The 17,811-nt window shown below is 31.2% G+C and overlaps 1 protein-coding gene across 33 annotated transcripts in view; it reads right to left on the bottom strand.

The window, feature by feature from the left end:
• LOC145279894 (DISP complex protein LRCH3-like) overlaps positions 1-16,001 on the bottom strand; it is a 338,958-nt gene extending 322,957 nt beyond the window's left edge. For 8 of the 33 annotated variants that reach the window (XM_080131415.1, XM_080131418.1, XM_080131424.1 and 5 more), the window contains exon 1: positions 15,629-15,933. In XM_080131415.1, coding sequence (XP_079987541.1) covers positions 15,629-15,836 — 208 coding nt within the window. In that variant the 5' untranslated portion in view covers positions 15,837-15,933. Of the gene's footprint in view, positions 1-15,628 lie in introns of all 33 variants that reach the window. The other 25 variants (XM_080131414.1, XM_080131404.1, XM_080131403.1 and 22 more) reach the window with 8 other exon arrangements.
• Between the last annotated feature and the right edge of the window lie 1,810 nt (positions 16,002-17,811).

The raw sequence follows: 17,811 nt of genomic DNA, 5'->3' as shown, positions 1-17,811 counted from the left end.
AACAAATATTTTGAGTTTTATGTCAAAAATAATTGAACATTTGAAATGGGTTGAGGAAGAATCAAAACAGAAATCAGAGTCATGCATTTGGCTACCTCTCCACGATCCTGTTTCCATCATAGAACTCTCTAGATGCAATACATTTAAAAAAATAAATAACAGCAATAAAACAATGCATGAAAAAGCATACATAACAACTGTCATTAAAATCAAAATGCTATAGATACGAAATCGCTATGAGTGGAAGAAGATTTTTTCAGTCAGAATAGAACCTTTGAGAAAAAAAAAGATTAGACAATATTGTACTTAAAAATAATGAATGTAATTTTCTTGTATTTCATAATGCTTAGAGCTTTTCACATTCAAAAAAAATTATTATGAACAAATCATCTGAATGAAGAGTCAAAACCGACACTTTCTTCTTTTCCCTAATAGAGAAAAAAATCTGTCTTTTTATGTAGACTTTTAAAACATATTCAATATTATTTAAACTGTTAAATTGCAAACAAACTTGCTTTTATTTCTATCAATTGACACCAGATCAATTCAAGTTCTCTTTGGTGCACATCAGCAGCAGCCGTCATCTGATCAGTCTTATTCTATCTTATTTTACCTAGAGAGTCTATGTTAGTACAAAAAAATGTACTCTTTTGAAGCACTGAATTATCACAAGCTTTATCATGGAGGTACATCTCCATTATTTGTGCTTTACTTGTACGATCTGAATCCGAGAACCTATTAACATGCTACAACCCTATCTTTCATTCAAGTTCTTAATTTAGATGTAATCTCTGGATGAGATTCCTAAAATTGACATTCAATCACCCTATTATTCAAAATGTTTTCTTTTCCAATGTTTTCAGCATCACTTCAAAATTATAAACAATTAAGTTTTATAGTGCTCTGCAGGTCAAAGCTTGATTTTGCTGACATCATAGAAATGTGCAACTTAAAATAGTACTCACATGTTTTAATATATTTTAAACATTATAACTTTTTTAAAAGCTCCTTCTTTATTACACAAAAACACTTAGCTATTTTCAACATTCTAGGATTATCAAAAGTATTGATACATGCAGATTTTTTTTTTTGATAATATACACATTTAAGTTGTACATTTACATCTTTTAAAATAATAGGCACATTTAAATTGTGTGATGCTACAAAAGTAAAAACAAGATATCACATTGATTTTGCATAACTTAATATTTTTTCATTCAAACTTACCTCCCACCTTTCCCTTTTTGTATGCTTTATACTAATAGGCTCACAGAATGTTCCTGACTCTTGGGATCCCAAAAACTCTGAAGTCTTATTTTAAAGTCTTCCAATAATTAGACTTTGATTCTCCAGAAATAAAATATCCTATTCTGACTGAGCATTCATATGTCCCAACTCCACAATTCTGGTATTAATAACACTCTTTCATCAATCCTCCACATCTCCTAGCCAGATTTTTTTTATCTATTATTTCACTTTCGATTTTCTCTCCCCCTCTTTATTTTTTATTGTTCTTTCTCTTTTATTTCCCATTGATTCCTGCATGCACTGGCAATTGTGCTCAAGCTGTTAAAGACAATGGTTTCTAGTTAAACTGATTGTGCTGAGCACTGGTCAATATAAAAAGTGATATTGTGCAGAATGAAACTGCTCAGAAGCTGTTGAATGTCAAGCAATACACGGACCATTTACTAGTGATACTATTATAGAATTTTATCCACTGGAAAAAGTATTATGTTTCTATACTAACAAATTTTCTATCAAATATGTGAGTAGCTAATGGCAAAGAAAGTTTAAATCAAGTTGAATTTTCTAACCGGGGGGGGGGGCCTCCCTGTGTGTAGAGAGAGAACAGCACAAATCAACAACCTTTGTCCTAAACTCCAATTAAACTAACAAAGTCAAAATTAAGAGAAAGCCATGGAGAAACAGAAAGTCATTCTTTGTGACTTAGCATTCATGATAAAAGTAACATTTTCAATTTTCAGAAAGGACTGTCATAAAAAGAAAAATCAGTCGTTTTCTTTTTGGGGGGGGTAAAAAGAAATAAATAAATTTTTGAAAAATAAAAAAACCTTGAGAACTCACATCCAGTGATTTAAGCAAAAAACTGCTTTTCTAGATAAAAGAGAGAAAACTCGCGTCTTTATTGCTGATTGATTAGTTCATCATACTTATGATGAACTAATCAATTGATCTACAGCAATAGGTACACAATTATGATGCTATTAAAAATACATAAACTAAACAATCTGTGTTTCTCCCCCTCCCTCCAGTCAAATATCGGTCATCCAAAGGTAACAATAGAAGAGAAAGAAAGTGCTCTCTTTCTCACCAGTAAAAGAAATTATCTATTAAATTAGTACCTGATGAATCAAATAAAAATATCAGGAGCTCAGTTTGTGCAAGGATTAGCTTATCCAACTCCAATGATATCAGTAATTTAAACCAAAACTGTTGATTGGATTAAATAGGATTTTTTTGTTTTTAACAACACAGACCAATATTTACCTCAGATGACTGATAAAACAGATGTTTGTATAAAGCTATTGATCATAAAAATGTGACAAAACTTATATTAATGGATTCTAAATATATTTTATAGTCTATTTTCAGACTTTTATGTATCATTTATTGCAAGTCTCAACACACATCGTTTGCATTTAACATATTCACTTGAAAATAAAATGTCAAGTTAAACAGTTTGGTGATTATTAGTGTCAATAGTTGTTTTAATGTAAGATTGTACTATTAATTGTAAATAGATTTTTTGGCTTTTCTTGATTTAAAATATTACTTATTGACGTGACATGCATATCTCTTTGAATTTCATTCTTTTGCCAATTATTCAAAGTTGTGTGTGTATGTGTGATATGGGGTCAACAGGTTCTCTATCATATGGTTCATCACAGACTTATCAAGTCTGTTTTTTTAACCCTGCTGGATGATTAGCCACTCTCCTCACCAGAAACCTAATGGAAGAATCAGTTTAATCTCTAACAGAGACTAAGAGATACGTACACCCTTGCTAACTACTTTTAAATAAAGGTAGAAATTACATTTGTTATGAATGATTAGAATTTTCTAAGTACACTGGTCATGTTTGGAATATTTATACATATTAATTAAGAGCCAGAATTATTAAATCCATTCTTAGTAAATTTGGAAAAGGGATTGTATGTATCAACATAAGTGACAGACTCTGTAACTATATAACTATTAGCTGAACTACTCATTAAAAGTAATTTTCAATCAAATAATGGCATCTTAATTCCATAATAGTAAAAATGCTCTAAACCAATAATTTAGTTATGCAATCTATTTTTATCATTATTTTTTTTTTGTATCTGTTTTTCTTAATTACTGTTTGATTTAATTGCACTTAAGATTCAACAAGCTTCAATATTTTTACCTGTCTTGAAACAACTACTTTAACTAGTAACCAATATATTCTTTTAATGCTGATCAAACAAAAGAAGGAGTTTAAGAATTCTAAAAATTCACATTTCAATCTTATAAAATCATCAATTATGATAATTACAAGTATGATAAGGATTTTGCTTTTATTTTGATACAACTGTAACTACAATAAGGATCTCCGTTATTTTCAACTTTTCACCATTACAGAATCCGCATCTCTTTCACCGTACTCTTTAAGAATAACTTAAGGATTCCATTTTTATTTTGATATTGTTATAACTACAATGAGGATCTTGGTTATTTTCATCAAACTTGGAAATATTTTTTTTAATTTTCATCAGCTATGGACAATTAGCTCCACTGCCTTGTCGATGCCTTGGTAAAGGCAATTGACAAAAAATCCGATTTGAAGCCCCGATGGTAAAGCACTGCAATACCTTTACAGCAACTCTTGCAGCTGCGCTGGTTCGGACCATATTTGTTTGCAATGCCGAGAGGAGGATCCTGGTAACTAGGCAAACCTAGGTCTCCTTATCACCCGCCCAGACCTGCATCCGGAGAGGCAATTTTAGCTTTAACTTTATAGTCACGGCAGATACTGCAGTACACCAGACTAGCTGCAGAATGCCATTGTCTTATTAGACAGAATGTTGCTATCATAGATTTTATAGTATACTTGTAGGAGTACACAGTGTTAGCTAAGAACCCTTTATGCATTCCATATTATTACTTTTTTTATTCTTATGTTTGTCATTGTTAACTTGATATAAATAGGACATTTTGTTTTTGTGAAAAGTTATATTGTTTTTAAACTATAAGTTTAACATATTTGCTACTCAAACACTTAAACTCTTTTCTATGCCTTTTGATTGGGATCAAGTTGTATCTGTTCTGTTACTGCAATTCATACATTCTGTTCTCAGTTAATGAAAGAGGAATCCTTCTACACTAAAGCAATTTTTATTTTTTACCACATTGAAAACAAGAGAAACATAGGGAAATATTAGTGAATTCTTTTTGCAGTGAACAAATGACATCTTTTGACACACTGATGTCCTGCATGCCAAACAAAAACAAACTTTTGATACACTGATGCCAAACAAAAACAAACTCTCATATGGCAAATCACCCTGACCGCTATGAAACTTCAGCTCAACCTCCTACACCTTTTCCTGGTCCAAATAACAGTGCAATGTGGTAATTTATTTTGAATGGTGGCTTTGAAGGAATATCTGAACTTTTTTGTGACACTCTTAAAACAGCAGTCATGGTCGAGAACCGTACAGAACTCTTTCATGTGACACAGGCTTCTATTGATTAACATAGAATGTTCATTAACGATGCCTTCTTCTGGTATACCAGCTATTTAAAGGTATCATCAATAAAATATTCTCTATATCATACAGTTTACACATTTCTCTTCAAGCCATCAAATACATGGAAGAAAATATAAACCACTGTTTTCATGGTGAACAAATAATGTCTTTTCTCACACTGATGACCTGGCATGCAAAACAAAAATGGACTCATCACAAACACAGCAAAACACGTTCACCCCCTCTGCTACCAACTCCATCATTTTCAATAGATTTTAAAAAGGAAATAATTTAGCTTACACTCCTTGAAATTATGAGGTTAGGAGGGGCTACATGCATTAAATTAATGTGGCAAGCACCAATTCACAACATGAAACTAAGTTAAAAAGAAAGGTTTATAATTTAAAAATGCAGTGCAAGAAAAAAAAACTTAATTTTACAGGGAGGCTTGTGTACTACACATCCGTTGAAACAGATTGTAACACATTTTTTAAAATAAAAAATCTGTTATTGGCATGTATTTACCAATTTTCTTGTTAAATCTTAAAACCATGAAATAACTTATTAAAATATTGTAATTTCGTATAATCTCTAATAGTTGTTATGAGAAAAATATTAAACATGAACAAAAATAATTTGCAATATGATTTTGGTTTACAGATGTTGAATCCTATGAAAACTGAAAAAAAAAATGTCTACAGAGTTGAAAAGCAAGATAACAGATTTCCATTTTCAGTTTTTTCAACTTTCAGGTCAATAAACAATGTTCCACAGTACAATTCAACTTGTTACAAATTTCTGTTTGTAATCAATTTTTCTTTTGTTTTGTTTTTATTTTTTGATTTTTTGCTGAAACATGGTTTTTAAGCAAGAATAAGTTGTTTGAGAAATGTGTAAAAATTCATTTCACTCTAAATAATTTGGTGATTAAAATAAGATTTAACCCCCCCCCCCAAAAAAAATATGTAACTTATGAGTAAAATCGTTTTCTGCATAAACTAATTTTCTAAGAGCAAAGTGTAGTATCTGTTCTGATAGATTTTCTGTTATCTGTCAGTGAAGAGAAATCCTCCTAGACTGGAGCAATTTAATTTTCTTGTCCAAATCAAGCTGGATTTTACCAACATTAAAAATCAACCTTGTGTCTAACTGCACTCATACAGACTCAAGTAAATAGAGTCTTTGTAAGCAATTGACTTTGTCAAAAACGAAATGTTATTTAAATTGTTTTGTTGTCATCGTTAATGTTTTGACCTTCTTCATTGAAGTGATGCTATTCACAAACGGTCACCTATTGAAGTGATGCTATTCACAAACGGTCACCTATTGAAGTGATGCTATTCACAAATGGTCACCTATTGAAGTGATGCTATTCACAAATGGTTACCTATTGAAGTGATGCTATTCACAAATGGTCACCTATTGAAGTGATGCTATTCACAAATGGTCACCTATTGAAGTGATGCTATTCACAAATGGTCACCTATTGAAGTGATGCTATTCACAAATGGTCACCTATTGAAGTGATGCTATTCACAAATGGTCACCTATTGAAGTGATGCTATTCACAAATGGTCACCTATTGAAGTGATGCTATTCACAAATGGTCACCTATTGAAGTGATGCTATTCACAAATGGTCACCTATTGAAGTGATGCTAAGCTGGTGACAAGTTTACTGATTTTACAGAAACCAGTCAACATGATTATAACCATAATATCCTTATAAATAGTTTAAACACACAATTCAAGCAACATTTTCTTACATATTTCAACATTCCAAAATTTAGTTAAGATAATCCAGTTGCTTAACTTTGTGATTGCTCATAAGAACATTCAGCAACAATTTCGTTTGTACGATTGGGTAATTTTTTAACATTTTTTCAGTTATAAAAAAAAAAATGTAATTGCAATTTAAATATTTTTCATTTTTGGTAAATTTTAACAAAACAATATCGTATTTCTAATTAATTTTTAATCAATTTTAAATATTTAAATTTATAATAAATTATTAGAGGCTTTCAAATGTTGATTAAAGATGTTTTTAAAAAGTTTGATTTTTATAGTTTTATATTGTAAAATCAAAATTTTAAAAACATTTAAGTAAAATTCACTAATTTTTTAGATTGAAAATAGTAAAAATGAAAAACATGCTAAAACATGATTGAAAAATTCTAATATTAAAAACTATCTGGCAAATATACTCTGTGAACCAAATGCAAGAGAGATTTAAACAAGGGACAGTTAAAAAAAAATTTTAAATCTCCCTGTTGCAACACATGAAATAGTGGATGAATGTCTAGCATCCAGTAGGATGCCCCATCCCCTGCTTGAGCAAAATAAGAAAATTAAAAGAAAAAAAATAATTCCATCATCCATCAACATGTCATGTCTTCATATTTAGCGTAGAAAACTCAGTAGCATTTTGTTTTGGAATAATTTTGTTATTATTCAGCCCGAACCAAGGCATAGTGTCACTTGGACATAAGGGTCTACTATTTGGGAGCAAATCTACAGTGAGATATCTGTTCACATTACAACTTTAAATGTCAGTACTATCAGGGAAGCAGGGAACCGGAAAGCAATTCCTAAGTGTAGCAGGTTGAGGGAAGAAACTATTAGTGTAGAAAGTATCTAGGGATCTTTACAGTGTAGAGGTGGGATTTTGCTGTTTGTTAGGTTAGTCAGGGTATTTAAATCAAGGGGGTACAAGTGCTTAGAGTTCATCTGAGCACATTTCATTAAAATACTTATAAAACAGGCACAGCTATGCAGCATGGGACAGGAGTTGGAGTTTGTTTGGTAGTGCAGGACCTATTAGATTGGAGATTTTTTTACAACCCTGTCTAAGAGCTAGAGATTAGTGGCAGATGTGCCAACCCATATGTGGCAAGAATAATCCATGCATGGATCGCTTTGTAGAGATATAGAATACTCTCAGGTATGAATAATTTTCTAGCATGGTAGAGAGCGCCCACCTTCTTTGCAGCAACCTTGGCAATGTATTTGTTCCAATTCATGTTGCCTGTGATGGTTAAGCTGAGGAGTTTGGACAAAGAGCTTTCAGTTAGTAATAATACGGTAAACAAAACACTTTTAATTAGTTCAATTATTTTCAGTAAATTTTCTACTGATTTTTTTAAATTCTTATCGGAATATATTACTATTATGGTTGGAGTTGGACACTTTTGCATTGTGTTGCTATAGATTTTTATTACAACTTATCCAATACGAAAATGAATAAAAAATAGACGCTGACATTTTTTTTTAATATAAAATATATTTTTTTCTAATAATATAATTATCTTAATTTCTATTCAGGACAGATCGCAATAAAATGCAAAATCTCATTTAATCAGTGTTGGGATTAATGAAAAGCATGTTTGTTTTTTAATATTGTCTTCTCATAAATGACTTCATATTTTATACCTGCATTAGCCATTTTCTTTTAAACCTACTAGTATTTGATAAATTAAAGGACAATGAATAATTAGATATAGCACATAGGTAGCATAAAGTGAACTCTTACGACATCATTTCTTACTGGTGAAATATCACAATAAACATTACATCTGAAGGCGGTCAGTCAATGTTGATTAGGCAAATAGAAGAAAAATGTAATTAACTCCTTATTCCAAAAGTGCAAATAAAGAAAATTTGCTTTTATATATTTTACAAAGATTTGCTATTATAGATGTTGCATTATTTTTATTCAAAATTAAAACAAAACTTTATAGCTAGTGTAACTGAAATCCCTTACTTCAACAGAAGAGTATATGTTACAATGAAGGTAGACTAGGATTATGAGAATAACTTTTTTTTATGATGCTGCTTTGATAATCCTGTTCAAAATGTGCTAATCGACAATCTGCATTTTTCATAATATAAAATAGTAAAAAAGAAAACAAGCCAGTTTTTATTCTGAAAGCATTAATTTTCAAACTTGACTTAAAAACTTCCAATTCTTATTAAAAGCTCTTTTAAATTTATTTTCATGAAAAATAATTGCAAGTTATGATTCTTTCATATTATACTAAAGCCCATTTGGCATAATTGTTATAGTATTCATTAAAGAGTCAGAGAGACTAGGGTCAAGTCATATGAAAAAAATTGTACTTAAGTCTTGTTCAAGCATTCAATATTATAAGGTGAGGACAACAGGTAAGTGGGGTACCCTTGGAAAAGAAATGGCGCCCTCCCCTATACCCTTGTGTAATAGTTAATGAAAAATGAACATTCAGGTTGCCTTCAACTATGGTCAACTTTTTACTTAACACGGTGTTAATCAACGTTGATTTCCCTAAAAAAATTTCCTATATAATCATACTAAAAATATACCTTGGCGTTTGAAAAGAAATGTTTTAATTATTTTAATTTTGCAATTATTTCATCAAGTGACCATGTCTTAACGTTCTATCACTTTCAGCATATGTCAATGTATATTGCTTGACAATCCCTCCTAGTCTATACGTTCTCTTTCTATTGCAGTTAAAAGTAATAAAAGGATATAATCAAAAGATTGGAAGAGTCCATTATAAAGAAAAGGGAATACCGACACAAATAGTAATATTATTAAATATGTAGTTAGAAAGGAAAAGAGGAAAAATATATATAAGGAGCAGAAAGAGACTAATTTTGAATTTTGTCTTTATTTTTTTATATTTAACTGGCTTTGAAAATTCATTTTCCTCGTCCAATGGATGACCCAACAGGTTACCTTTTTTCTACTTGAAGTGGAATAAGAAAGATGTAAGAACATTTTAACATATCCAGGTTTCTTCATCTCTACACAGGATAGAAAATCGTGGCTTTTTTCTTCTAACCAATAAACAGTGTCAAATAGTAAAAAAGACATTTGCAATTTCATTCAGATTTTGCTGTTTTCTTTCTCTGTGGATATATGTTATTGATTGATGAAGAAGTCTTTGTCTACGGTTTGTAATTTCCTCCCATTCTTGTGACATGTTTGTCATGGCCTGATTCATCATCTGTCAGATGAATTGGCCTCTTTCGTCTTCACTGTGATTCATGATTCATAGGAGAACGATGACCTTTTAGGATTTTCACATCATCTCACACAATCGCTAACAACTTGTACTAATCGTAAAATAAGCATTTTCTATTTTAAATTAAGAATTAATACAAACAATAATTTTGAATTAACATTAACAAATAAAAACGAAAAACATATTTGCCTAACAGGATATTTTTGGTTCCCTCGCAAAAGTCTAAAAAAAATCAAAATAATCGACTGGCGATTCAGGTTGCTTGTTCCTTAGATCATGCGAATGGTTCTGTTCTGTTAGAGGAGGGCATTTTCTCAGACATTACATCTCCTCCGAGAAAGCGAATTTGTTTATCATCGGAATCGCCTAAGGCATCCACTACCGGGAAATGCTGTGGGATCGATCAAGGGATATTTTGCATCTATTAAGAGTGCCCCCTTGGAGGACGGGAGTGCATTATTCCCTATTAAGAAAAGTGATCCTATGTTTGATCTTGCTTCAGTGGGAGGGGAAGTTGGTGGGGGGGGGAGGTCAAAAGAGTTCATTATTGTTTTTTTAGCGTCGAAATTGAATTTCAGTTGGTAATCAGTCAAAAACTTCAATAATAATTCAATAACAAATTCAAACCATGACCACTTAACAAACTTGTCATTGAATCACATTTGAAATTATACCAATATAAATGGTTTGAAAGTCTTCAATTTTTAATATCAGCATGAATTAACAAATACAAATGTTGGTATTTTCAAATTAAAAAAACATCGCCAAAATTGAATTTGTTTATAAAATTTTTAGGTGAAAGTTAAAGTCCCCCTGCCTATGTTAAGAATGGGTTTCTAAATTATAAAGTTATTTCAGCGCGGTCCGTAAACTGCAGAAGTACTCAATTATTAAGTGGATATTCATGCAGAATAGAGACCGCGTTACCGTCGACATATTCTGGACAGGTTGCCTAAAAGTGTTGAAACGCTTAGTCAATGAAAATTTTCAACCGACATTTGGTAAACGCGATAAAAACATTGCGGAAAATTCAATAAATTTGTGAAAACTGGAAACTTAACTGCGAACAAATCACAACCTAACCACAGTCCTAACCTATAAGAAATATGGCTGAAAAGTTTAAAAATTCATTTAAAAAAAAATCATTTAACAATTTTTTTATTAAAAAATTGTTAACAAAAATTAAATAGTTATTTAAGTTACCATGCAAGGAGTATTTTTTTAACCTTTTTCCTTTTTAATTTTAAAGTTTTTTTCATTGTATTTTCTTCGAAACAAAAATTATTTTTCATTGAAGAATTTGGCCAGACACTTCAAAGAATTGTAAAGTTAAAAATTCCTATCAACAGTTTAAATGCGTCAAAATTCGTTTCAAATTTTGAAGGGTCGTCACAAATTTATTCTCTTCTCTTAACAATTATTTACAAAAAAAAAAAAAAAGATGGAAACATAGGAATTGCTTACGAATCAATCGAAAAGCATTCTAGTAGGATTTTGTAATTAACATTTTTACATTTCGGTTTAATTTATATTATTTTATTATTTATTTAAATTTCAATGTTTATTTTTAATAGTAAATAAAATAAATGTATAATTATCAGTTATGTTGACACGAGAAGTGTTCACAATTTTATTATCGTTATCAAAAATACGTAAACGGGTGTTAAGATATCATTCATTTCTCCGTTTTCTTTTTATTAAAATATATGTAACTTTTTTTGTCAAAAACAAAAAAAAATGGGGAATGGGAGATCACAATAGCATTAAGAAAAAATTGCGGATTTTTTATGATGCTTCACTGGTTTTGACATATAAAAGGAAAAGAAGAAAAAAACAATTTCTTCGTTGCTGCGATTAATCAGGTGATATAGCATGTCACAGATTGACAGCATTAGCATTTTTAAAAGAGAATCTCTTGAAACTGCAACGATTTGTCGAAATCCAGTATGGTTATAATTCCAATAATATCGACGATTAAACGTTAACCATTCTTGAACTGATTTCATATTAAACTAAAATCATGTTCGAACAATGTTAAGTCATGTTAAGCAATGTTTAAAAAAATATTTTAAGAAAAAATAAGAAATGGGGTAGGAGAGGTAAAACTTTCGTTTTTTTGTGAGGCAGAAAAAAATATTTTTATTCAATTAAAACTAAAAGAAAAAAGTTTCATAAAAAAGGGAGCTCATTAACTACAAACGATGAACGGTGTACAAAAATACGTAATTTTTTAAGTAGAATGAACTGCAAAAAAAAAAAAAAAAAAAAAGAACAAGTCCTAACTTGATATAAAGATTGAATTGGAATTTGATTTTCTTGATTTCCTGATACAACATTATAATAAGCCATGTTCTCCAAAGAAACAATAAAGAATATATTCAAGTAGAAGAAAATTAACATTTGGTGATAAATAAAAAACAATACAATGTATGAAATGGAAGGAGCCGTCCTGTTGATTTGATCCGAAACAGAAAACAGTATTAGTTTCAAATAGAATACTATTATTGTTGGCAAACACAATGTTTTGTTTTAGTTTTTTTGTTTGTTAATTAATTAAATGAAAAACAGAAATAAAGGTTTTTTTTTTTAATTTTGTTTTTAAATAGTTCTTTCGGTACTAATACAGAAAATGATCCGCGCTATCTTTTAAATCGTATTTCCACGTTTAATTAAAATTTTATATGTTTTTTTTTCATTCAAGTGTAAGGTTAAAGTACAGAATAGGTACAAAACACCCTCCCCTCCCCATGTTAAGAATGGCTTTTTAAATAATAACGTTATTATTTCAGCACGGCGGATCACTCTCTGCATGAGTACCATTCTTTCTAAACCGCCTCCTTCTATTGTTGTTATGTTCAAATGTCTGTTTTTATCAAAAAGAAAAGCTGGAGAAAAATAAAATTATTTGAAGATTTCCTCTTTACTAAAACACAATCTGCTAAATAAACTTGTTGGATCATATTTTTAAATTCTGCACTCATGTCAAACTAATTATTCAAATGTCACTCGATTATATGAACGAACTTAAATATAATGGTTAAATTGTTAGCATTTTAATTATCTCCCAAACTGGGAATGGATCGTGAACATACGTACTAAAAAATGAATTTGAAAGTTTACACCAAAAGATTAGAACTCTATTCTAGATTCTATCTTGTAGTTGTTTTATATTTTTTGTTTTGTAATAAAAACAATAGGTTTTGTGTTTATTTTTTTTTTATTATTTGCCTCTCCATGCTTTCTCAGTTTTTAAGTAAATTATTTCATGTTTTTCTTTTTTTTTTTTTTCTTCTAAAAGTATTTTAGGGGCAACTTAAGAAACTTTTTTTAAAAAAAATCAGTACAATAACACATAGAATAGAAAAGTTTATATATAACTTTTCTCTTCTGGAGTCCGTAGGGTCCCGATTTCGAATCTCGCTAGATTCAGCCACTCTGATGAGTCGTAGACGACAAAACACGTGTCAGTGGATAATTATATTTTAAAAATAATTTTTTTTTCTTCTTGGCCTTTTGGTCAAGATCAAAGTGTAGTGCAGTGCAGTGCACTTCCATTTCTTGTTCTCTTTCGGTGGAGGAGAAATCCTTCACGACTGAGACATTTTTTATTTTTGTACCTTTTCTCCACGTTAAAAAACGACCCTGGTGTCTAACTCTGTCCCGTGGGGAGGCATAGTAAATATATATATATATGGCCAAACAAAAGCTTTTCAGAGTCGTCAACTTCCGGGAGTTTGTCAATCCCTCTTCCATTAAATAAGTGGAACAATACAAACAAGTTTCTCATCTTTGGTTGACCTTTTAATTCTTTTTTAAGTTAGTTACACTAGTAGGAACCCATTTACTACTTGAATCTCTTTCTCTTCACACTAAAAAGTAATCTTTTTCTCCATCGAGCTGATAAAAATGCTAACACTGACATTATTGTCGATTAGTCAGTCACGGATTAATTGAACTTTAATCTTTACTTTCATTTTTGTTTCGTTTTTCTGTCTATACTGTTTATTTTTTATACTATTTTGAATGTTAAATTTGGTCATCAAATTATTATAAAACAATAGTTTTGTTAGGGTAAATTCTGTAAATTTATTGGATGTAAATAATTTCTAAACCGTGATGAATTTTAAAACAGTTGAAATGCTTCACAATTTTTTTCATATTTTCAAAGTAATTCATTTTTTTTTTTAACTATTAACAAAAAGATTATCAAAGTACAGAAATGCAATGCATGTCTATTGATGGATTTGATTTTGTAATTATTTTTTAAATGGAACTTTTTAAATTTCGTTTTATTTTACCAGATTTACATAATCGATTAATAATAAATAAAAATGTGTAAATAACGTAAAGATACAACAGAAGTGGTCACACAAAAAATTTCAAATTAACAGTTGTGTGAAATAAAACTAATAATGTTAATAAGAAATAGATGAGAAGTTAGCACAAATGATTTTTATCAACAGGCAAACATCACTTTATTCATCACTAACGTCATGATGAAACGAAAAATGACTTGTTTGCCTTCAGGGAAAATAGAATTCGCATTTTAGTGGAGTTTTTCCTCCTTTCGTCTCGCATGGTCATCATCATATAGTTCAGACTCACACACTCGAGAAAAGGAGAAAAACAAATAACTGAAACAGAAACACTTCACAAGAGTGAAGGGATGGTCGTCTACTCTTCAAACATTGTTAAATAAATGGGATTTTTCCCCCTACATTATGACGACGATGGTGATGATGGCAGTAAAACACAACTAGATGTAAAAATCCAGTTCCAATTGATTCGCCCAACTCGTTTAGAGGAGGAGGGGGGCTTCTTTTTTTATTCACCCTATCGTCACTCATGGTCATTATTGCATAAAAGAATAAAAGAGAACTCGAATGACAAAAGAGATGAGGATGCATATGGCAGCTGAGATGATGATGTTGAGGTAGTAGACAAGAAGAAACGCACACACTCCTTTCTTTCATCCATAAAATTCCCTACCCCCAAAAAGCATCTTATTTTTTTCACCCTTTATTTCTTCGAATGTAGTCTTGTACGGCACATGGGTTAGAAATTTTTTTTTTTTTTTCACATAATTTTATTTTATATATATGATTCCTACTTTCTTGCTTCCCCAGGAGGACCGAGTTAGACACAAGGTCGGTTTTTAATGTGGGCAAAATAATAGTACGTATACAGTTTTAGTTTCGGTATTTACTTCAACAGTGCTCAATACAGGAATAGGGCTTAATATACTTATGTCAAGTGAGCTACACAGAAATACGTTCCATTTCACAGAATGAATTTTTCAGGCTAACTATTGCAAAATTTCAAATTTCATTTCTTGTAATTTATTTTCTCTTTCATTTTAGGCAAATGGGGTTGAATACCAACCGTGAATATTATACGGTCCATTGAATAGGCAACACACACACACATTATGTCTAGAAAAAGTTGGTTAATTTAATTTTAATTAAAGTTGTCAAAAAGCGAAGCTAATGATAATACGTACTTTCATACAAAGTAAAAAAAAAAAAAAAAAAAACTGTTACTTAGAATTCATAAAATGACAGTTTATGTCATTTTTCTTGCAAGAAAATCAGCTTCTCTAAAAAAGCGGGCAGAAAATTCGGCGTTGTTTACTTTTTATTATTGTTATTATTATTAAATAATTCGTTTTTAGTCTTTTATATATGTTCTTTTTACTTACAAAACTTTCCAAATTGTTAAGACATAATCGTTAACGAATTTTATAATTGATTTTTTTAATTTTTTTTACTTATTTAAGATTCAAAATTGTATGAAAAAAAACTTGTAATTGAGACTAGCGAGAAAGAAGGCTATAAAAAAAAAAATAAAAAAAACATGGTTCCGTTTTTTAGGCTTCTTCTGTACATACCTGCATGTACTGTGTCTGCTAGATCATATTTGGATGCAATTTTCGGATATTCCTTAAGGTTACGTCCACATAATAATATTTCTCCCGATAATTGAGCCTCCTCGAAAACCCGTTCTAAAGTTCTCGAAATTGATGTGGGGCTTTGGCCGCCCGTCCCGTAAGTGGCCGCCATGTTTCTACCTCCATCTATCATGGCGCAGGCTTGCATGACTTCCTGCCTGGAAATGACATCACCGACTCTCTTTCTCAGAAACGCCCCCTCTCTCGTCGTTCTCACTAGATCGATTCAACCCTCCTTTTACAAAGTATTGCTTATCGTTTTCTTCCTCTCACATTTAGCGACCACTCCACCCTCATCCTCTCGCAGCTGAATAAGTTTTAGTTTTCAAAACCTTTTCACTCTTGCGCTTTCCGTTTTTCTACCCGTTAAAAATTTACCCGTTAATTCTTAGCCTTTGTCTTTCCTTTTTGTATTTTAAAATTCATTTTAATTCATCTTTAGTCTTTTTTTTTTCGTGTGAATTAACAATGTTTATATGAACATTATTACTTTTTCTCTACTTGGTGCATATTTTTTTAGTTTTTTACTCTCTTTCAGCTGAACTTTTTATGAGGTACCAATTACATGTCGGTTGTTGTTAAACTTGGTTATTTTTTTCTTTTTCTTTTTCTGAATAAGGTGTATTGTGTAAACAAACAATTAACAGTAACACATAAAATCTAGTTTAGAAGGTAACCTTTGTCCACACTCATAAGGACTTTATTTAGGCCCCTGTGTGTGGCACTTAGTAGTTTTTGTGCCAGTGATTATGCCCTTGTATCTGGCTAGTTTTTATGTAATGAGATATGAGGCGTAAAAGTCGCCTTGTTCGTTTTTGTAGTGATTGTATTGAGACTGATAACGAGTCTACCACGATTTTTCAAGCAAGAAACAGTATGTATATAAGGGCACATATGATGAAGGTGACAACAAAAAAGAGACGGTGTACAGCAAAGGATGGTGTTTTTATTTTATTAGAAATAAAATACGCTTTTAGAAAAGAGTTACTGGAGAAGACGATGATGTTGTTGCAGGCAGGATAGGAATTGCTGCTGGTCATAGAGGTCGGGATCGCTGTTGATAGTTATAATAAATAGGAATAAAACTATTAATAGCATTGGGAATCGCCAGTCATCTCAAAATGGATTGAAGGTCAGTTGTTGCAAATATGATGATCCATACGAAGGTGTTTGGTATGTAGAAAAAGGTTGTGCTAATATAGCAGTAATACTACAAACGTTAAAAAAAAAACTGCTACAACGACTCCATTAGCATTGTTTGAAATATCTGCTTGACTTCTAAGCTAGACAGTTGTCTGACTGAACCACTTTACTCCATTCAACCGCCAAACTTCTTTCTTGGAAGGCAAACTAAACCCACTGGAACATAGTGCATATAAGCGCATGGGAAAATATTGGCAGCAGCGAAGGATGGCTAGCTTGTGAAGAGATTAGCAGCAGTACTCAAAATGTGCATATGCAAATTAGGGAGTGTGTGCAGGAAAAAAAGAGAAATAATGCACCACATAGTTGAGAAGCACAGTGTACATCAAAGAAAATAGACATGTAAAGTCTAGGATAAGAATGGGCCAGTATTCGGTCGGAGGAAGGAGAAACGCTGTTAAGCTAAATGGACATGTGGCAACGAGAGACTTTTTACGTGGTGTCGAGATGGGAGAGTAACGGTAACAAATGCTTTTGTTACAAAAGAAAAAAAGATTTTTATTTATTTCTTTCCTTTGTTATTAACTGCAATGTTACACCACCAAACCACAGACCCTGGCATCAACGAGAAGACTTTCCATATCCAACGTGTCAACCAGCTCATGCACGTAGACTTTTAACAGTGCAACACACAAACACACATACTTACAAGTCACACATGAACTTGATCTGCCTTTAAACTACATATATACAGATGAACTTTCTCCTAACAACAGTCTTTTTATACAAACTCTTCTTGGCTCCCAATAAAAGAGACATTTATTCTACATATGGACTCTCCAACCTTTTTCCTCATTTAAACTCCACATTTTCATATTAACATATTCATATCAAGTTAGAAATGGGTTTCTTTCTTTTTCTGTTGTAGGAATAGAGCTGATGCTGTCCTACAATTCTATAATTGGAGTTGCCGCTTCTTG

This window comes from Euprymna scolopes, chromosome 7, assembly GCF_053919585.1.
Source record: "Euprymna scolopes isolate OS-2025 chromosome 7, ASM5391958v1, whole genome shotgun sequence".
Taxonomy (NCBI): Eukaryota; Metazoa; Mollusca; class Cephalopoda; order Sepiida; family Sepiolidae; genus Euprymna; species Euprymna scolopes.
This window is presented reverse-complemented; position numbering and strand designations above follow the sequence as displayed.